General features: G+C 38.5%; 1 protein-coding gene across 1 annotated transcript in view; it reads right to left on the bottom strand.

Moving 5' to 3' along the window:
* Positions 1-22,585, bottom strand: part of TDRD9 (tudor domain containing 9) — a 69,505-nt gene that overhangs the window by 20,810 nt on the left and 26,110 nt on the right. Inside the window, exons 8-21 of the mRNA XM_074908766.1 lie at positions 20,768-20,871; positions 18,483-18,541; positions 14,121-14,175; positions 13,880-13,964; positions 13,142-13,199; positions 12,411-12,515; positions 9,943-10,040; positions 9,429-9,560; positions 8,562-8,721; positions 8,401-8,464; positions 7,843-7,906; positions 4,168-4,212; positions 3,162-3,215; positions 878-994 (exon numbers count right to left, since the gene is read on the bottom strand). Of these exons, the coding sequence (XP_074764867.1) occupies positions 878-994; positions 3,162-3,215; positions 4,168-4,212; positions 7,843-7,906; positions 8,401-8,464; positions 8,562-8,721; positions 9,429-9,560; positions 9,943-10,040; positions 12,411-12,515; positions 13,142-13,199; positions 13,880-13,964; positions 14,121-14,175; positions 18,483-18,541; positions 20,768-20,871 (1,200 nt within the window). The remainder of the gene's footprint in view (positions 1-877; positions 995-3,161; positions 3,216-4,167; positions 4,213-7,842; positions 7,907-8,400; positions 8,465-8,561; positions 8,722-9,428; positions 9,561-9,942; positions 10,041-12,410; positions 12,516-13,141; positions 13,200-13,879; positions 13,965-14,120; positions 14,176-18,482; positions 18,542-20,767; positions 20,872-22,585) is intronic.

Here is a 22,585-nt window from a genome sequence, read left to right as displayed (position 1 = left end):
ATATTTTTCCTGTCTCTTTCCAGAAATTACTGTAATTATGGACTAAAAATTAACTCAAGCAAATCCTTAAAAACATATTTTCATGAGAAGAGTTCAACTTCTGGAACAACTTTATAACATTTTAATATTTTTGTATGCAGACTTGCTCTATGAAAACTAATTATTAGCCCTCACTTCAAGAAGAGAGTCAAGTTAAAATAAATTCACATAAAATAGCTATATGAAAATTGTTCAGTTTTCATGTTACACCTTACAGTACTTAACAATTCAGCTTTGAAAAGTTCACTGCTTACACAGTTAAATCAGCTGCCACTGAAACGATAAATAGGTCTGTTAAAATAAGATCACTACTTATCAGTCCAAATAAAACAAGAAATTTAACTGGAAGTTTGATACAGTTAAAATAGCTGAAAGACATCTAATTTCCTGCCCCTCTGCCTCCAGTAACTAACCAAGATAGTGGTGGTCCAAATAGAGCACTCAAAACAAGTGAAAACATCATTTTCAAACTGTTAGTTCTTAGCCTTCCAACAAAGACCATCCTTCTTCAGAGTATTTTTATGACTTTAACAAAGATTAGTCTAGATATGCAGTTTAATTCATCTCAGTATGACTTTGTTTTATTTCGATGAACTGTCAGAAGTGAAGGGACAAGTCCAAGGACCAATGTAGTGTGAATTCTGAACCATTAAAAGTAACATTAGTTATCCTTCTAAGTTGTCAAAAATAATTACTTTTTTCTTCACCTGCAATCTCAAAATGTACAGAGAATTTTGAGACACAGGTGTAATACTACTTCATCGGTACTAGCATATGAAAATTCAGTAACAAATTTCGTAAAAAGTGACTCATCCCTGAAGAGTCAATGAAGCATTACCTGCAAAAAGAAGCGTTGTTTGTATACACGTTCTTGATCTATAGCAGATGGTTCAGTTTCAACATACATGTTAAATGCGCTGACTCGCTTTTTCAAGTTGTAATATAACTCTGCCACCTGAAATTGGAATGCTACATTACCTATTAAACAGATCAAAACTGCCCACAAATTACAATAAAATCTGTTAGTGAAAGTCTAAATAAGTGGGCAAACTCTTTCCTTTTTAGGTATGCATTTCACCTAATGTACTGCTTAGCATCTCTACTTCAGAGAATTATTTCAGTACTGTGACTCAAGCAGTTTTCCTGACATCTCTTTATAAAGCAGAATTTTGTAGTCACAAAGCATATTATGAATATACGATACAAAACAAAATCAGAACTACTGAAATAACCTTTTACAAGACAATATACTGGTTCTCCATTTAAATCATTTTGGGTTTGTATCTTAAAAGGTAAAAAACATGTTAACAACCATCATCCTCTGCATCTAACTGCGGCAGTGACCAACATGCTGCACACTCAGTTCAGCAGACAACAATGATGACTTTCAGTGAAATCAAAATTATGCCCTGCAGCAGAACATGCTCTGTTAAAGCTTTCATTCCTAAGCACTTATGAGAAGCTTCCATAGGCAGCCACTGGTCCTCCAGCCACACAGTGGATGCCATCATTGTCCCAACTAATTGTGAAGCAAATGCAGGAAAGCACATTCTGCTCAACTGCTTCACATCCACATTTTCCTTTCTGCTGCTGGTGTACTAAAACTCCTGTTATTTTCCTCATAGGACAACTACCATAATCAGAAACCAGTCTGTGTGGCTGCCTCAGTTCAGCAACTCTACTTCCACACAAGGAATTATAAAATTAGTATCTGAAAGTGTGACAAATAACACCCCCTCCCTAGACCTTCTTAGTGTTAGTGTAGATATCCAGTCTAAACTCCTTAACTATTATGTCATGCACAACTTCTTGCATTATCTGGAACTGGGCCAAGAGAACACCAACTACCTAGGAGGCTATCACGTAAGACTGATCCTTCAGGTCTTCAGTTTTACACAGTTTGCCTTTTTCTCGTCTTTTTTTCCTTGACATCAGACACACAAGCTAATGAACTATTGGTGTTTCTTTGGTGTTTCTTATTCAGATGGCTGTGGCTGCTTACTATGAAAAGTCTTTCTTTTTTTTTTTTCTTTTTTTTTTTTTTTTTTGTCCCTGTGCTTTTTGAACACAGGCTCTACATGGCTCATGCCAAAGGTAGGACCTGCTGGAGTAACAGCCAAGGCCATACTCTGCCAGTCACAGTTATTCAGGAGTGTTACTTATTTCCCCTCTCAACATATCATATTAAGCTTGAAGCCCTTTGTGACGCAGAGTGTTCATTAATTGCTGCAGTAATGTTAGCAACAGAGCCCCACACATTTTCAAGTCCAGTCCCCATTATATAACTGTATTTGCTTAAAATTATCCTAGCTACAAGACAAAAGTGACATAACAACAGGCAGCAGTCACATGACAACCAGTGTAGTTGAGGGACCTACAGAATTAGCAAGTGATACTGGAGGTCTCTTAAAAAAAAAAGTTTAAAATATGTTAAAAAGGTAGTAATTTAACACCACTTTGTTCATCCTAACAAAAGGAAAATTCCTTTCCTCTAAAAGCTGGAAGTCTGACTGCTTCCAACCCCCACTTCTGAGGTAAGATAATACACTGGAGTGCCACTCCTACAGACACCCCCCCAAGAGCCATCTCCTCATAGTGTCAACTGTGGCATAACAAGCTACTCAAAGAGTATCCCCCTTCCCAGGCATGGGTACTTGGCTTTATTAACATGTAAACGATGACCTGATAAGTCCATTGTTCACAAGAATGCACACCTGGCTTTGCTAACATTAGAATGATTTTGCTGGCTTCTTTCCTTTCTTTGAAACTCTATATAAATGAGGTCTCTGCAACCACTTGAGAGATAAAGGGAGGGGAGCAGAGGGGGAAATGCTGCCCAAATGTTTGCTCACTATGACCATAGGTAATAAAACGTCTGTGTGATCAGTCTTAAATTTAAATTGTACTTGGGAGCCCTGACACTCTTCAACAACTTTAAATAGAACCATCTCTCCTCCCCCAAAGAAACAAAACCTAAGAATTAATTTTTAAAAAATAAAATATACATCTATGTATATAGATACATAATAATACAGTAGGCTTATCCAAGATCTTAATATTTGTAGAAAATAAAAAAAGTTAAGTCTTTCTGCTTATAAACATGATTACCCATTTCATCTTACCTCCCTGATCCTCCTGATATGAATACAATTTGATTGACCCCATGCAAGCTCTTCCTGCAAACGCGAGAGAAAAAAATGCAAAGACAAAAATTGTTAGGAGCTAGTTTCTTCTAATGGTAATAAGCTTTCTCTCATTCTTCTGTGTAGTCACAAATAACAGTTATATAGAGCAATGGAAGAATTTGATCTAATTTAAACAGCTTTCCTTGCAGTCATATCAATCAAGTATCATGACATGTATGAAAATATAGGACAATTATATATATATGACTAATAAGCTATACTTCAGTTACCACCAGTGCACCTGTGGGTCATCTAGATTTTTCATATAAGCCCACAAGTCCAACTCCTCTGTGTTGCTAGTACAGAATCCACCTTAAGATGGATGCTTCTTCCAAAAAAACCAGAACTTCTTTATCTGGATGCATAACTTTGTCAGACAGATTCTGGCCATCTTGGCTACTCATTATAACTCAGTGTATGTTATACACTGGTGTTCATAAAGCATACTATGCTCTGAAAGAAGCAGAGAAATATTATACACACATAAGAACGGCTAAAGGCAGTTATGTGTATTCTACTGTGGTTTTGTGACTTGATGTACACAAAGATCTTCCATCTTTCATGGATTTTTTTGGCAGGGATGGGATGGGGGGGGAGGGAGGGAGATTTGCGTGTTTCTTTAAAAAAAAAATTTAAAAGACACCTATGGATATTAAAAATACTTCTTTCCATTACAGCTCAATTTCCGTTTTCAGCTTGGATTTCAAACCCTCTGGCCACTGTTGATCCATCTGTGAGAGGGACCGCATAAGGTACTGCCTTCAAATAGCCCTGTATTCAAAGGCTCATGTTCTCTCAAAGCCTATACTTCTGTTTACTTATGAAAAATCGTAACTATTGTAAAGAAGGATTACTAGCAAAAATTCCTTACTAAGGATATAAAATACTCCATCACTGAAGTCACCAACCTTGAATAGAAAAGAAGAAATAAAGTTTAACTAACCTTGGGATGTCTCAGCTTCCCTTTTTGTCTGCAGGCCTGCCATGCCTTAGAAAGAAGTGGTACAGTATTCAGGCATAAACTATAGTGCTTTACTAATAATTATTACAGATATTAATGTGACATTTAAAACTGTGAAGGTTTTTCCATACCTATACTTGAAGATAACTTTTAACACCAGTTTAAAACCAGATATGCACTTGGGCTAACAGAGACTACAACTATTTAAGCACAGAAGAATACAGGAAATCTGAATCACAGTAATTCAGGTTGGAGGGTACTTCTTCAGATCAGATGTTCCAGCATCCCCACAGAAGGGCCAACTTAGATAAGGTTTTTGAGGATCTTGTCTACAAAACCCTGAGTAACCTTGACTGACCTCATGGCTGAACTTGGTCTGAGCAGGGGACCAGACTACAGTCCTCCTGAAGCCTCTTCCAACCTTAACTATTTAATGATTCTAGTCTAATAAGATGCTTGCCTGGTTGGTTCCTAAGTAAATATAAATACTTCTCACTCCTATGAACAGTCTTACTCTATTTTGTTGAGGGTGGGCAAGAACTCTGAGTCTTCCTTTGCTCATATATGAGCACACAAAATGGTGCGACTGCAAAAGATAGTTCTAAGACTGCGTTACTGAAGGGGTGAAAGTGTGGCAGGGTTAAAAATGTGAAAACAAGAATTGCTATAGGAAGAAAAATGCAAAGCATCTGACACTGTCCCACACAACACCCTTGTCTCTAAACTGGAGAGACATGGATTTGATGGATGGACCACTCAGGGGATAAGGAGCTGGCTGGACGGCCACACTCAAAGAGCTGCAGTCAAAGACTCAATGTCCAAGTGGAGAGCAGGGACGAGTGGCGTTCCTCAGGGGTCAGTGTTGGGACTGGCACTGTTTAACAGCTTTCTTGGAGATGTAGACAGCGAGATCGAGTGCACCGTCAGCAAGTTTGCCAATGACACTAAGCTGTGTGGTGAAGTTGACACACTGGACCAAAGGGATGTGCTGACCAGAGGGACCTGGACAGGCTGGAGAGGTGGCCTGTGAAAACCTCATCAAGTTCAACAAGGCCAAGTGCAAGGTCCTGCACATGGGTCGGGGCAATCCCAAGCACAAATACAGGCTGGGCAATGACTGGATTGAGAGCAGCCCTCAGGAGAAGGACTTGGGATGCATGGAAAACTGGCTATGAGCCAGCAACGTGCGCTCACAGCCTAGAAAGCCAATCACATCCCGGGCTGCATCAAGAGAATCGCGAACAGCGGGTTGAGGGAGGTGATTCTCCCCCTCTACTCTGCCCTCATGAGACGCCACCTGGAGTACTGTGTCCAGCTCTGGGGCCTCCAGCATAAGAAACACATAGACCTGATCAAGCAGGTCCAGAGGAGGCCACGAAGATCATCAGGGGGCTGGAGCACCTCCCTTCTGAGGATAGCCTGACAGAGTTGGGGTTGTTCAGCCTAGGAAAGAGAAGGCTCACCTTATAGGGGCCTTAAAAGGGGGTACAGGAAAGGTGGGGAGGGACTCTTAACAGGGGGTACAGTCATAGGACGAGGGGTAATGGTTTTAAACTGAAAGAGTGTAGATTTAGATTAAAGGAATAAATTATTCACTGTGAGGATGGTGAGGCACTGAAACAGGTTGCCCAGAGAGGTTGTGGATGCCCCTTCCCTGCAAGTTCAAAGCCAGGGGCATGTTGGGACTAGATGATCTTTAAGGTCCCTTCCAACCCAAACCATTCTATGGTACGATTCTAATGATGTAACTATTCTGCCTTCAAGTCAGCTTAGAGGTTATGGCATGCAATGCCACATCTATAGACTGAAAAGGAGTTAAGCATTACTGGATGAACTATAATTACATACCCTGCCTCAAACCTGTCATCAGCTCCTGCAAATAGATGTGAAACACAGTATTTAGGTCACTGAATTTCTGCACATAGCTTAAAGATTCCAGATCATTCCAGCACATTCCAAAAGCAGACCAAGCATGTTATGTTCCAAGGCCATAAAGGAGGAAGTCCTGATTTGTGTCAGGAGAGGTACAACAGCCACCTGATAATAGAGCAACACAGAACAGACTATCCACACAATTTTCTGAGAGGAGAAGGACCGAGCATTAAAGCACACACAAACATTCATAAATAAATAGAACAACGTAGATCCTTTGATTTGATGCTGTAATAAAGCAGGCTACTTTCAGAACCTTTATTTTCTTCTTGCTTTGGTGCAAAAGTAAGGGAACTGACTGATTCAGATACCGTTCTGATGCAGATGCATTTCAGAAAACAGGGGTAGAAAAGAAATGAACATACCCAAAATATTAATGAAAATAATCTCATTATTAAGAGCAAATCTATGGCAGATGCCTGCAGAATCCACTTCTTCTAGTTTGACAGCAAGTCATCTCGTAATACAATTTTCCGGCTTACTGTGGACACTGACTGTTAGTACAGCTGAATAGCCAGACTGCGTTTCCCTACCTTGATTGAGGCTACCTGATGTACTGATTTTAAATAATGCTTTTGACATCCACCACTTCCATATCCAGGCCTTATATAACGTGTCAGAAAAATAAACTCTACTTATTTGACATTATTTTTTCTTTTAAAAACTCTTTTTAAAATCTTATCAATTAAACCAGGCTGATTAACCTTTACTTCCCTGGATCCTCCTCTTCCTACTACCGAAGCTTTTGATCTTTTGTAACTCACTGAAACCTTTTCATAAGAAAGAGCTTAAAGATGTGCTAATGATTCACAGAACTTCAGTCTACCCTGGAAGAAATCTAATCTGAACCAGGGAGTTTAAACCAAGTTATTTCTCTTATTTCTTTTCTGATAGTCAGTCATTCAAACCATCAAACTTTCACATCACTCACACAAAGATACTGCACAGGAAGCTCTATCTGAATGTTTGTGTTTATCCTCCAGGTCAACATACTGGTTTATAGAAATACCACCTTCAGATTAACAGGACAGGAAGGAAATATAGTACACAAAAGGATAAAGGGAATTCAGAATAGATGATGCTTGAGCCTCAGGATCAGTGGGTACGTGTGGCATATGTGCCCATGTGTGCTTCATGAAACACTGACACCAGAGTACAGAAAAACAAGTTAGCTTTCACCAAAGTGCTGAAGATTTGGGAGTCTCCAGAAAATTACAGAACATGTCAGGCCATCCATAATGTAAAACCCTGGATTCTGAACAGTAAGGTCCTCTAGCAGAAACCTTTCCTGTGCTGTACCAGCGCCCCTTGCAACCTCTGTCCATGGTACCAGGCTACTGAACAGCCAAGCATACCCCAAAATCCCATTTGGACAGAATATATATACAGACTTTATAAAGTCAAAGCTATGAGGTCTGATGAAAGGGATACCAAACTCATACTGTACTAGAATTTACCAGTCCAGACTGCCCTCGGTTAAAAGGAAGCTACCAATATTACCTATCTCTTGCATTTTATTTTTGGTTATTACAATAGAAACAACTGGAACTAGTAGTGCTATATAGCAGGATACAGCCTTCAAAAAGTGTCACTAAGTAGTTAGGAGCAATGTGAAGTTTTTAACAACTTCAAAGCACAAAATGATACACTGTTCCTACAAAAGTGAGAAGATCACTCTTCTGGCTTATCTTCCAGTGAAATCTGACAGACCCAAGAGAGACTTACCTTAAATGCATTCACAATTGCAATACAGTCACTCTTACTATTCTCAGAAAAAAACAGTTTGTTCCTGGCAATACAAACAAAAAGAATTATAAACAATATTTTTTTCAAATGTTGAATGTATTATACAGCTCAGAACACTACACTGTTAACACCTTCCAGGACCTTACAATAAATGTATTGACCTTGTTTATTAATTTGTTCTTATTCACAACTCCTTGCTGAAGGTAAACTGTGTAGGCAGAATAATAATAATAAAAAATCCTTTCTATTTTAAAAACACAATTTAATAGACACTGCGACATGTTCACATCAGAAAGGAAAAGCTGAAGAATCAGATCTTGTACTTACAAAAGGATGAATTAGCTCTGTGATACTGATTAGTTCATAACAAAATAGATTTCAGTACCTCAGCTGGCCTGGAAAGTCTTCTTTTTGCATTGCTTGTCACTTTGACAGAAAATTAAGATGCATGACATGGAAAATAATATTTATTGGTCAACTTAGCCATCTGCCCCCAAATGTTACAGTCAGAAAGTTGCAAAACATCTAGGGTAATACCTGTATCCACTGACATACTGTTTGAAAGGTAGCACAAAAAAATTCCGCAAAGAGAGTGCCGCAGCTACAAAAAAAAAAAAAAAAAAAAAAAACCAAATCAAAATGAAAACCTGCAAATAGTTTTTTAGATAAATGTTCTCACATGTTCTTATTTCAGTTACCTATAATAAGGCATTCTTCTAAGCACCCGAAGACATGTCCAAGGACTATCAGCTTTCCAAGATGCAGATCCACTGGCAACTGTGCCAGTACCCTTCCTAAGAAAGTCAACTCACCATCATGTGGATCTTCTGCTTGCACACAAGTTTTAAGTGCTCCCAGCTAGAAAAATTAAAATTTATTCACTTGTAAAAGTTGACAAAGTAAATATGAGACCAGTTCGTAAGAAAACGAGACAAGAAGCAAGCAGTTATCTTGAAGCAACATCATTTAGTATCAAAACTGTAATTAAATTTTAAGTTCATTTTAAAAGCCTAGTATTTTGAAATCAAAGTAGACTACAGTATACTACATATATTGGACATAAAGGCAAGCTACAAATGATATAAATATAATTTCTTATGCACCTTGGAAAAGAAGTTTAATGCAATGTATGTTCCACCCCGTATCAACTTTCAAATTGAAAAGCAAAAGGTAACTTCCTTGTACAGGTCAGAAGGGAATCTTCAGGCTGACATGTATACACTGTAAGGTGTAAGAGTGTGATTCTGCTACTTTATTAATAAACAACTGCACTTACAGAGTTCAAGTTCTCTTACTCGTTTTCTACTTTTTCTCACCACAGATGCTAGTTCACAAGTAGTATGATTACTCTCTAGTGAAATTATAATCCTGTTTTAATGAAGTAACTGCAGAAATTACGCTGAAGAGGATGGTAACCAAACAAGAGTCAAAAGTGAGAAAAGATTCTCTAGACAGTTCCTATTTCAGGGTCCAATTAAGATTACTACAACCTTAAATACCAAGAAAAACACTTTTACAGTCCATTTTTATTACCTTGATATTAACAACATTAGAAGAATACCTACCTCTTTCAGGTCAAGTACGGTACGTTCAATGTCACCCATACTGGGTGGAGAAAGAGCTGTTGCCAGCAATGCTTTTGGTCCTCCCATATCAAGCTTTTTTATTTTTAAGACAGTAGTCCCCAATGGACAACGCTGAAGGGAAGACAATGTTATTGTTACTTTCACCCCATGAGAAGTGTGACTAAGTATTTTATATGAAAAATAAGTTAACGTTAACAATTCATTAAAGCCAGCAATTACTTTTGTATAGCTAAGGGTATTTTTCTTTTGAACAAATTGCTTATTTCTAATTCACATCCATTTTACTGCTATAATGAATCTCCTTCTATGAAGAAAGTTAAGTAATTGACAAAGACCATTCCACATATCAACTTGAATTCTATTCAGTGTTTCAGTTATTACTAACTATTCAAATCGTACACTGTCTTCAGGAGAAGTAAAGCAAAACTACTTTGTATTGTCTCTATGACCACATGCATTAAAAAAAATTCTTAATGTTCTCCAAAAGTCTTACCAGTATCTCAGGTATTAAGTTCTCCGGCATAAAGTCTGTCCAGAAGTTCTTGTGTACAAGCCTGTAACAGTACCCTTTGGAAACACGTCCAGCACGACCTTCACATAAAAGAACAAATCACCAATTCATAAACTGCTCAAGATTCAGGCTGTTATAAATCCATCCATCTACAAGTCTTCTGGGCACCTGAGCAGCATGTGACAGCTGATGCTGCAGGCTGACCAGTATTTTGCTCTTCTGCAGCACACAGGCCCAGTGGAGACACTGTCTCTATCCTTTCCTACATGAGGATCAGATTAAATCATTTTGCTTTCATAGCAGCAGTAATTAAAGAGTTACTTAAGTATTTCACTCAAATACCTTTCACATAACTGCCCTCAAATCAGCATTCACCTTTCTCAGCTGAAAAGACATGACAAATCCTGTGCTAAAATGCACTTCCTCAAACCAGAAAAAGACAAGTCCTACCAATCTACATTTAATATAGACAAATACGTCAATGCAAGTTTTAGCATACCCCCAAACGGAAGAGTCTATATGCATGGTAAATGCTTTGCATTTGTATTTCTTTACACAATGAACATACTCAGATTTCCTATTTGACTCTATAGCTAACACAAATCTTCTATATAAATAACTTTTAAGATACCATGATGAACAGCAAAACCATCTTTATGATCTATCCATTATAGGAAACACACTGATTCAGAAAGTCTTTCTCAAATCTAAACACCATTTACTTGACCAAACTAAAAGGTACTCTACTCAGTGGGAATACTCCACTGGAGAATTGGTCCATATTTTTAAGTCATATGTATAACAAGTCCAAGTCTGCTATACAAAATGCTGCTTTCACTGGTTGTATATTGGCTGCTTGTCCTAACCTACACGAACCCAAAACCAAATGGAAATAAATCTGTGTATTGGGTTTCCATGGCAAGGTTCTGGTAGCAGGGGAGCTACAGGGGTGGCTTCCGTGAGAAGCTGCTAGAAGCTTCCCCCATGTCCGATAAAGCCAATGAGAGACCCAGCTCTGCAGACAACAAGGTCAGTGCAGGAGGGGCAGGAGGTGCTCCAGGGGCCAGAGCAGAGATTCCCCTGCAGCCCGCGGTGCGGCCCACGGTGAGGCAGCTGTGCCCTGCAGCCCGTGGAGGTTCACGGTGGGGCAGATCTCCACCTGCAGCCCGGGAGGACCCCACACGGGATCAGGTGGATGTGCCCGAAGGAGGCTGTGACCCCGTGGGAAGCCACGCGGGAGCGGGTTTGCTGGCAGGGCTTGTGACCCTCTGTGGGATTCACGCTGGAGCAGGCTGTGCCTGAAGGGCTGCACCCCAGGGAAGGGACCCACGCTGGGGCAGTTCATTGAGAACTGTCTCCTGTGGGAGGGATCCCACGCTGGAACAGGTGAAGATTGTAAGGAGGAAGAAGCAGCAGAGACAACGTTTGATGAATTTGACTGCAACCTCCATTCCCCATCCCTCTGTGCCACTTGGGGGAAGGAGGTAGAGAAATCAGGAGTGGAGCTAAGCCTGGGAATAAGGGAAGGGTGGGGGGAAGGTGTTTTAAGATTTGGTTTTATTTCTCATTACATTACTCTGATTTGATTGGTAATAAATTAATTTCCCCAAGTCAAGTCTGTTTTCCCCTTGATAAGTGCTGAGTGATCTCCCTGTCCTTATCTCAATGCATGAGCCCTTTGCCATCATTTCTCTACCCCTGTCCAGCTGAGGACGGGGGAGTAATAGAGTGGCTTGGTAGGCACCTGGTGCCCAGCCAAGGTCAACCCACCATAAGCTGTAATTGTGAAGTCCTCATAGTATTTAAAAATGGAGATATTTTTGTATCTGAAGATGTCACTGTTATTCACTTAATTAGTACTCTTTCTCATTGAAACAAAAAGATTGGGTATTTAAGAGTACTGTCTTACTAGAAGAGTTGATATGAAATCTTATTTAAACTTGTGCTACAAACACTGGTCTACACTAGAGACACTGCTGTGGATATTTCAGCTGATTTAAGAGTGACAAATAGACATGAAATCCTTTATTGCTGAAACTCACAAGTAGTCAATAAATACCTAGCAGGACCTATCTCCCCTTTTTAAAAATGACCCATGATAAAAAAATTACTATTAAATAACAAAGAATCCTCCGAAGTTTTATGATCCATGCATTCTAATATTTTCCACAGAGTCACAGAATTTGTTTCAGCACAGCTGCAGTGGGCCTATTTCAATAGAAGACAAAATATTCCTCTGGAAAAATATTTGAGCAAAACAAAATATTCAGGTATAGTTGTTTAATCTCATTTTACTATCCTGACATGGTAAGGAATTATGTTTTTGTATATAGTATTCATGGCAGAAATTATCTGTGGTTTTTTTACTGTTAATAAAATGAAAAGCAATGTAAAATTCTCCATGAAGATTAGCTTCTAAAATTCCATTTCATTACCTATTGTGATCTTACCTTTTCTTTGATTACAGTTTGCTTTAGATGCCCAGCAAAGTCTCAAACTTTGATAATTAGTTTCCTTATCACAAACCAAAGTTCTAGTTAAGCAGAAATCTATCACTGTAATTAAGAAAAAAAAAAATCTAGTATTATTACGGAACAATTTATCCTCATGACAGTGGAAAAAAATACTGGTTGATTTTGTGTTTTCAGAAAAGTTTCAAATTATTTCAAAATCAGTAAGGAGAACACTAGATTTATAAAACCACCAGACCCAGGATACTCTGAATACTAGCAGAACTGCAAATAGATTTTAACATAAATATAATAAACAGTTAGTGCAGATGACAAGCATAAAAACACCACCATTTCTGCATTTAGACATTCTGTATCAGAAATTGCTTAATGTCATGCAATTACTTCAAAATACAGTCAGAATGTGAGTAAAAAGCGTAAGGTACATGTGACATGAGATCTAATTCTGCTTGCTACTGCATTTAAAATTATTTTTTTCCCCCCTCCAGTAAAGATTAAAACCAACACCCCACTCAGTAGCTCTATTATTTGTTCACATATTCTGATTTAAAACTGTTCTCTGTTGTGAAAGAAAGAATTCAACAGCTGACAAAATTAAACAACAGGAGTGCTTTGTAAAATGGTGACATTCTAGAGATTTAGGCTAGCACAAGTACAGAACAACATTACAAATACAGTGTATACACAATTACAAGATTTAGATGACTTACCATACTTAACATCAGGAATTGTTACAGAGCTCTCAGCTATGTTTGTAGCTAGAATAATCTGAGTTTTGAAGCAAAAAAAGAGCAATAAATGCATAAAGAAAGTAACATTAATGTTTCTACATGAAAAGACCAACATGCTATGAAGAATTATAAATGTAATGACAACATAGTTTTTCTGCTCTGCATATAAAAAGCAATACAACACAAGAAAACTTGTATTTTCTTGTCCTAAGATCAGAAAGGCATAATAATGTAGTATAGCATATGACAATACAGAGGAAGCAGGGAAATACTTCCTTATGCCTTGGTCATAACAAAACATCACACCATTAGCAGTGATCCAGAAAAGCAAGACACTTCTAGCCAAAATGTGTGGTACAAGACACCCCCATAGTGGGGGGCTACTTTGCTATGCAATGCCACCAGCAGCATACTACTGTCATGCAGCTGCAAAAATTGACATGCACAAACTATTCTGAAGTATAAAACCAGCATCACACAATAATTCGAGGATAAACTCCTATTACTGCACTTCTCTTGAGGTCTAAACACCAGTTAAAGCAACAGCTTAGTAAGAAAGGCAATCAGTTTACACCTTGAAAAAACAAAACTGCTTTGCCTTCACACAATGGTTTGAGTTGGCACAGCTAATATTAATTTATATACTTCTATTATTTGCTATTATTACTCTAGCAAAAGGTTTCACACACTTAAAAGTAATGATTCAACAATATTTACTTTTCTGTAGCCAGGAACTGTAGCCAAAAATATACCACTTTGTTCTTCTAATGTCACACATGAGTGAAGTGTGTACACTTGCCACCTAAAGAAAATATATTAGTGAAGTACTTACTGATGTAACAGCATAAAAATTAATTACACCTCTGTGTATTATTGTATATTATGTACTTTGAACTTATACAGCTGATGGATTCATGTTCAAGTATAATTGAAACGAAACAAATGTGGTCTAACTTACCTTTTGTGAAAGATATTTGAGAGACATGAATACATGTAGTTTATTTCACTCAAACCTAGGGAAAAGTAATCAATAGTTTGTTTTCTATTTAGTGATCACTATCAATTATAAAACCAATTCTCACACATCTACTTGAATTCTTAATTGACTTTCCTTATTAACTCCTTTTCACTGTGTAATAAAACAGCAGAAGAGTTAAACAGTAAATGTAATAATGAGTCACTGAAACACTGTGAGTCAATTTTTCAAGAGCCATTTTGCATAATTTTACACTTACTACAGTGGCAATATCAGACATAAAGGCCATCTGCCAGTGTCCCATAATTAGACCCTGTGTTAGTTCCTAACAACTGACAATTCTCACCTCATGCTGAATATCTGGTTTAGGACAAATTTGAGTATTTCAACCAAAAGAAGCTGTTTCCATGAGCAGGGCCAAGGAAATAAACTTTTTTTTTTTTTTAAATAGTTGTTTCTGCCTTAGCCATCTTACCGTTGGCAGTCCAGTGCCCATTCTCCAGGGCAAGGATTTACATGTGCCAGGGGAAATCTTATGATTAAAGGATTTTTGCTGTCTTCCTGAATACCTCCACAGGCATAAACCTCTATGAGAAGCCTAGTTTACTTCTTATTGAGACTTCAATTCCAAAAGACCCATTTCAAAAATCTGTCCAACACTGGGTTTCCCCAGTTGAATATTAAAAATGAAATTGTTCTGTAAGTGCAGCACAAGATTGCTGCAATTTTCAGTAAGGCTAAATGCAGCTTTGATCACCTGGATATGAAAATTCATGCACTCTTTAGATGACTGTTATTTGACTTCAGAAGTGAGAAGGAAGGAAGGAAGACAATCGCAAGTGGAGGAAGAGAGGTATTTTCAGGAAAGATAACAGACAAGAATAACTTAGAACAAGAGGAAAGAAGGATAAGTGATGGGCTGGACATCATGGCTGAGTTAAGCTGAGCAAGGAAAAAATGCCAGAAAGCAAGGAAGTGGGGCAAGAACAGGATAAACATACTCAACAAGAAACCAGCATGGTGATAATACAAGGTTGGCTGGGAAAAGAAACTGAAGAACATGGAGATTAATCAACTACTGGAGTCAGAAAGATTGAAACTGGAAAATGAGGGCAAGGTAAGGGACTATAGGTAAGGAAGATAAAAGAAGTCAGGGCTGAGAGATGAGTTGGAGGAAGGAAAAAACCCCACAGTGGTGGTAGGGCAATCAGAGGGAAATTTGGAAGTCTCAGAGATGTCCTTTGTGCGAGGCTGCTACAGAGGAAATCAACATCATTAGAATCTAAAAAAGACATTCAGGAAGCTTAAGTTACATCACAGCTGAAATGAAGAGTACTTGAGAATGCAAATACCTGGCCAAGTAACAAATTAATGACTAGCACAATAATGAAACAATTAACAAAAGTCTAAGCAAAACACCTTCAGCACTCTAGGGAAAAAACATGCAAACTAGGAAATATAAAACCAGTACCAGTTTTTAAGAATATTGTAATATAGAAAAATATGTATCTGTTCATGAACTAGAGCACGTAATTAAAGATACAGAGAAAATATAACACCCCCATGCTAAGGTCTGTTTGGACATAGCCTGCCAGACCTACCTGATCCCAGGTGACTGCTCCACTGTCTAGCTAGCTAATGCTTCCTCCTTGCCGTACTGCCTAGTTACATATCTGAGTAAGACACCAATGCTTGAATCCAATTTATGTTTAAAAATAATTAAAAGAAGCTTGATCCGTGATTGGTAGAAGCAGACCCTGCATAGCTAATATTAATAGTAATTATTTATCAGTCTAGTAATTACTGACTGGACACAGCAGGTAGTATCTTCTGCCCAGTTCTGGAAGAGACAAGAGTTGATCATGACACCTACAGAACAAAGGGCTACTACCAGGAGAGATGGATCTTGGAATGAAACAGTAACTAGTAAAAATATCTGTTTGGCAAACATACCAAGACGATAAGGAGAGTTGGGCATGGAGAAGTGCAAAAAGTACAAAACAGACAAAAACACTGACACAAGTAGAACAGATAAAAGCTTAGGACACTAACAGCAGAATCCCTCTGAAAGAAAACCCTAAAGCTTTAAGCTATGCAATTCCTGCCATCAGCAAGTGCATGCAAAGCACTGAGAAATCAGGCTGCCCCCATCTTCTGCAAGCTGCTGAAGAGGATGACAATCTACTGTTGCTTTCATTTAGCCCATCAGAAGCATGTTAGACACTTGAAGGTGTAGCTCAGTGATGATTCAGTCGGTACAGTCTGATCTCTTTTTCCAGTCTGTTCTTTAAAGAGTCTAAAAAACTCTATGTCAAAATATATGCTCAGGAAACATTAGGGTTGCCATGTCAAGCACTTCAAAAATTGTCAGAACTAAGATTGATTGTACAAACTTAATGCAGCTCACTAGGAACATATTTATGCATATATTTAAAAAGAAAAATCACTGTACAGTTTAACATGACATTTTATCACCTTGCACCTAGGGACAGACTAGCTCTGGAATCAGAGAGCTGAGCACTGAAGGATATTTATCTATAAAGAATCAGACTCAGGAACATAAAAAAAAATAACTACTGAACAAGACAGGCAATTACAACAGGAAGAGAAAAGATGGTATCCTACTCAAAGACAGCTGCAGCTGCTCTATGGAAGCAGATTCTGCCCCATCACCGAGTTCCACAAAGACAGTGGGCAAAAATTACTTAGCAGTACTGCTCAGCATGGCACTACACTTTCTGACTGCTGATGCCTACTCAGCTTGAAATGTCAATGGGAGTGTTATTTTGAATGTACAAAATTCTATGTAATTGTAAGCACTCAAAAAATCTAGGCATCTCAAATCAACGTCCTAAATGTGGAGGTTATTTTTACCCAAATCTCTGTCTCAGCTGCCCTCTTCTGAACTGAGGGGTCTCCTCCCCTCTTCTCCAGTTCTGTATAAAGGCTATTTGTGAAGAAAATTTCAAGATGTATTTGCTAATCCCACATTCAAGATCAGTCTTGAGTATTCAGTTATAAAACAGGCCAAGGTTAAACACTGAACAACAATACAAACCAAAACTGAGCACCAGCTCATTCAGCAAGCACTATCTACACAGGTTTTCATGAATATACCAAATGTATTTGAACAAAAAGTTTAATTTTATCAGTTGCAGTTATAAGCCATCAGGGATAGCAACACAGTAAAAAACACCTCAAAGTGAAAGATAAAAAGGACTTGGGAACTGAAAGTGCTCAAGAGTAATTTCAGCCGGAAATGAAGACGCAGAGAGCCTGAGGAAGCCTGAAAGCACACCAGACCAACACCAATATGAGAAGCCAGAGGCAATGGAGATGGTCTCCCTACTTTATTAATGGCAAACTGGAATGGGTCCTACACTGACACAATTAAGTAATTCCTTCTACCCACTGATTCTATAAAGAGGGTAACTCCCAGAAAGGCAGCTCAAACGCCTTCTAGCTGCCAGGGAGCACCCTCCACTGAAAGCTACTCAGCAAGTACAGTATATTTTTGTGCTGGTGTGCTGTGTTTCCAGTCCTAGCACTAGCACATCTGTTGCAAAGCTCAACACAGCAGGGAAGTGACATTCATAAAGATTTTACAGAGAGTTAGAAAGTCCTGGTAGGGATAGACCTCACCATGCCCAAGGAATCAGCTGCTCCTGACTCTGAGGCAACTCTCCACTAGAACATAAAATACCTGAAACCACCACGTAACAGGTTTGTGATACTCAGGAAACCTAGTACAGCCTAGTTACACAAAAAATATTGCATGCTTTTGTTTTAGCTGTCATCCTTACTTGAACCTCTTAGTTAGAATTTAGTGGCGCTGTAAGATAACTTAGGTTGACTGTTTAAAGACAACTAAAACTATATATAATTGCTTCTGTGATCATTAATTGCTATGTTATCATGCAGTTACCACTCCTACTACACCAACCAATGTACATGGAAAGAAAAAAGTGAATTTTGACTTCTTCAGTAAGAATCTAAATAAAACCTACACTATATGAAGATAAGAAAATGCCTCAAAGAATCCTAGGAACTTCATACAATATTTAATAATTAATATAAAAAATTGAGCACCTGAATTTCTGTGAATCAATTGTAGAATTAATTTTATTCCTGCAACTTCATTTTTCAAACATACAAAGTCCTAAAATTTTTGACTCACACCTCTTCCTATTATTGCCATATTTAAACAAGTCCGCAAGAAAAATATCCAGATAGACCAATCAAGCCCAGTTAAATACGTGTTTCATAAATCTCTGGAAGAAGTGCCAGAAGAAAGCTCGTTAAATGCAAGTAAGGAAAAATAAATTTATTAAGATGTATACTCACCTGGTAAAAATACTAGCACACTTCCCTGCTTTGATGTAACACTCATGGGTTTTTCCTCCCTAACAAGAATACACAGTTTGATTAGTTTTACAGCCTCAGACTATTTTATTACCCCAAGTTATTTCACTCTGAAAGAATAAGCAGAACTGCACACTCTTCATAACATGTATTATTTAAACTTCCTGAAAAAATGGAATTCAAAACACTGTTTGCAAGTATGCTTTCTGAAAAACATGGTATATAAACATGGGAACTACAGCATTAGGTTTAGTTTTCTCTTCAAAATTATGTCAAAAGAGAAAAATTCTTATTTAGCAATGAAAGCATTCAAAATTAGGTTACCAAAGATCTTAAAATGAAAACATAGTATACTACTACAGAATTCTACGGAAGCTTATTCAATAGTTTTACAAGTTTATGTAATCCTCTTGCGTTCTAAAAATATCACCAGACACCTTTAACAAAAGCCTAGCATGTAAAGAAGCTCACCATTATCAAGAGTTATAGGTCATGACATAAACTTTAAGGGAGACATCTTCAATCAATCTGTTACAAGTTAAGAAGCTAAAATCACATTAACATAATATAGAACTCATATTTTTTGTTGCAATCATTCCTGACGTAAAATTTTTTCAGGCATCTTGAAAGTCTCTCAAGCTATATAATGAATGGCAAGTATAGTTTTTAATGGAAGATACGTAACAATGGATGTTCATGGATCAAACACAAAAAGGAAGCCTACAGAGGGTGAAGCAAGGACAGGTAGCCTGGGAGGAATACAGAAAAATTGTCCAAGCAAACATGGATCAGGTTCGGAAAGGCAAAGCCCTGACGGAATTCAATCTGGCCAGGAAGAAAAGCTTCTATGTTGGCATGTTGGTGATGAAAGACTACGGAAACTGTAAGCCCTCTCCAGAAGAAAACAGGGGATGTGGTTATCAAGGACATGGAGAAGGCTGAGGTACTCAATGACTTTTTTGTCTTAGTTTTCACTGCAACTGCTCCAGTCACACCGTTGAAGTTGCAGAAGGCAAAGGCAGGGACTGGGAGAATGAAGAACAGCTCACTGTTGGAAAAGATCAGGTCTGAGACCATCTAAGGAACCTGATGGTGCCTAAGTCCATGGGACTGATGAGATGCATCTGTAGGTCCTGAGGGAACTAGCGGATGAAGTGGCTACACCACTCTCCATCATATGTGAGGAGTTGTGGCAGTTTGGTGGAGTTCCCACTGACTGGAAAAGGGGAAACATAACCTCCCTTTTTTAAAAGGGTAAAAAAGAAGACCCAGGGAATTACAGGCCAGTCAGTATCACCTCTGTGCCCATCAAGATCATGGAGGGGATCTTCCTGGAAATTATGCTAGGGCACATGGAAAATAAGGAGGTGGTTGGCAACAGCCAACATGGCTTCCACGAAGGGCAAAAAGATAGTTTAATTTGGCTATTCTAAACTACAGTAAAACAGCTTAATTGAAAAGATAAAAGAAATCATCCCAAAAAAGCTCAGAAGTCACTACATATTGTAAAAAAGTTAGTGCCAAATTTTTATGTACCTTCATCAACACTTTTACTTCAGTGTTTCACTTGATAGCTGCTCAAGTCAACTTAAGTAATGCTTTCTTAAAATTTCAAAATTAACTTAATACTAAATTTGAAATAAAATTAAGCTTATAAGACAAAATTATTTCTTCACCATACTTTTATAAATGATTAGAATATACGGGAACAAAAAACATTCCTAAACTAAATACAGACTCAGTGTAAGACCAAAATTGTAGAAGCAACTTTACTACATTTTTAAATACTAAACATCAATTTATATAACAGAGAGTAACAAATTAATTTTACTTATTTCAAAAGACAGTAAGGCATTAGTAAAACAGCCAGCAAAAATTAATGCATTCTTTGCATTCTTTTTTTCATGGCATAACGTATGTTTTAGTTTGTAACACAAAATAGTAGTTCTGGTTTTATTCTTCATATAAATAATATTCAGCTCTGGTCTGCAGCAAGTATGCTAGTTTCCATGTAACATGGCTGGCTTGAATGATCACTTACACTCCTGGGCATGAAGTGTATTTCAAGAACACAGTGCATTCATTAAGACATACAAGCAGTCTTTGTATGACTACCCTGAGCAGAAATCACAGCAATATATAAAAGCAGAGATGCACAGAAAATTAACTTACCACTAATAACTCTAATACACGGGCTGCTGCTGTGCCTTAATTAAGTGTCATTTCCCCAAAGAACCACTGATTCCAGATCTTGAACTGTATCTTACCTATTGTTCTTCATCTCCAACTCATCAAATGACTGAATCAAAGACACTGCTACTTCATACATTTCCATTACTATCACTGGTTCCTCAATGCTTTGATAAGGAAGCTGTGTGGAGAAGAAAATATTGAGAATAACACAGTATAACAGGCAAAAGACTATAGATCCCATATGTGTGTCAATCTGTCAAGTGCCTTTTGATTAAAACTGATCTACCACAGAAGCTGTGCAAGGAAGTACTTTAATCTAGAGCATTCATTACCTTCTAAATAGACATCTTCCTTCAAACATCCTACCATTCTAATGCTAAAAAAATACTTTTGATATTTACTGAAGATAAGCACTAGCCACACTCCATTCCCTAACCTTTACAGGGCATACTCCTTATCCAAAAATGTTAACCACAACCCATGGGAACAGGATGATAAGAAAGAGAGAAATTTGTGTAACACTGGTACAATCCTTCTCACAGGTGCTATAATGCAGGTCTCTACCTGATTGCCAAATAAATCGTGTATCTTTCTCATTTAAACTGTCTTTGCATATAATGGATCTTGTGTTTTAGGTCATACCCTGTCAAAGACCTACGGTTGTGTTGTACACAATGTACCTGCTGGGAGCACTTTAAACTAGATTTGAAGGGGGAAGGGGGCAAAATATCAGCCCATCTGAAGTGCATGTACACCAATGCACACAGCATGGGTAACAAACAGGAGGAGCTTGAAGCCATGATGAAACAGGAAAATTATGATGTAGTGGCTATTACAGAAACATGGTGGGATGTCTCCCATGACTAGAGCATGCCAACTGATGGCTACAAGCTCTTCAGGAGGGACAGACAAGGAAGGAGAGGTGGTGGGGTGGCTCTGTATGTTAGGGACTGTTATGATTGCTCTGTGTACAAGTGTAGTGAAAATACGGTGGAGTGTCTTTGCATTAAAATCAGGGTGAAGACCAACAGGGCAGATGTTATAGTAGGAGTCTACTGTAGTCCAGCCAACCAGGACAAAGAGGTGGATGAAATATTCTATAGGCACTTAAGAAAAATCTCACTATCACTTGCCCTTGTTCTTGTAGGAGACTTTAACTTCACAGACATCTGCTGGAAATACAACACAGCAGAGCGGGACCAGTCCCAGAGATTCCTGGAATGTGTGGCAGATAACTCCTGACACAGCTGATGAGTGAACCAACCAGCAAAGGTGTCCTGCTGGACCTTCTCTTTGTGAACAGAGAAGGACTGGTGGATGACGTGGTGGTTGGAGGCTGACTAGGGCACAGCGATCACAAAATGAGTTCTCTGTTTTTAGAGAGGCCAGGAGAGGGGGCAGCAGAACTGACATCCTGGACTTCAGAGGGCTGACTTTGTCTTGTTTAGGCACCTGCTTGACAGGATCTCTTGGGAGTTGGTCTTGAAGGGTACAGGGGTCCAGGAAGGCTGGGCACTCTTTAAGAAGAAAGTCTTAATGGCACAGGAGCAGGTTGTCCCCAGGTGCTGTAAGAGAAGCTGGTGGCAGAGAAGACCACCCTGGCTGAACAGGGAGCTTTGGCTGCAACGCAGGGAGAAAAGGAGAGTTTCCAGCTTTTGGAACAAGGGTCTAGAGACTCACAATCATTACAAAGATGCTGTGAGGCTATGCAGGGCAGAAATCAGGAGGTCTAAACCCCAGCTAGAAATTAATCTGGCTTCAGGAATGAAGGAAAACAATAAATTTTTCTATGTCAATAGCGAAAAAAGACCCGGCAGAGCCTCAATCCCCTGCTAGATGCAGGAGGAAACATGGTAACAAGTGATGAGGAAAAGGCTGAGGTGCCTGATGCC

This window comes from Athene noctua, chromosome 6, assembly GCF_965140245.1.
Source record: "Athene noctua chromosome 6, bAthNoc1.hap1.1, whole genome shotgun sequence".
Classification (NCBI taxonomy): Eukaryota; Metazoa; Chordata; class Aves; order Strigiformes; family Strigidae; genus Athene; species Athene noctua.
Note: the sequence above shows the minus strand (reverse complement) of the source record. Positions and strands in the feature narration are given on the sequence as shown.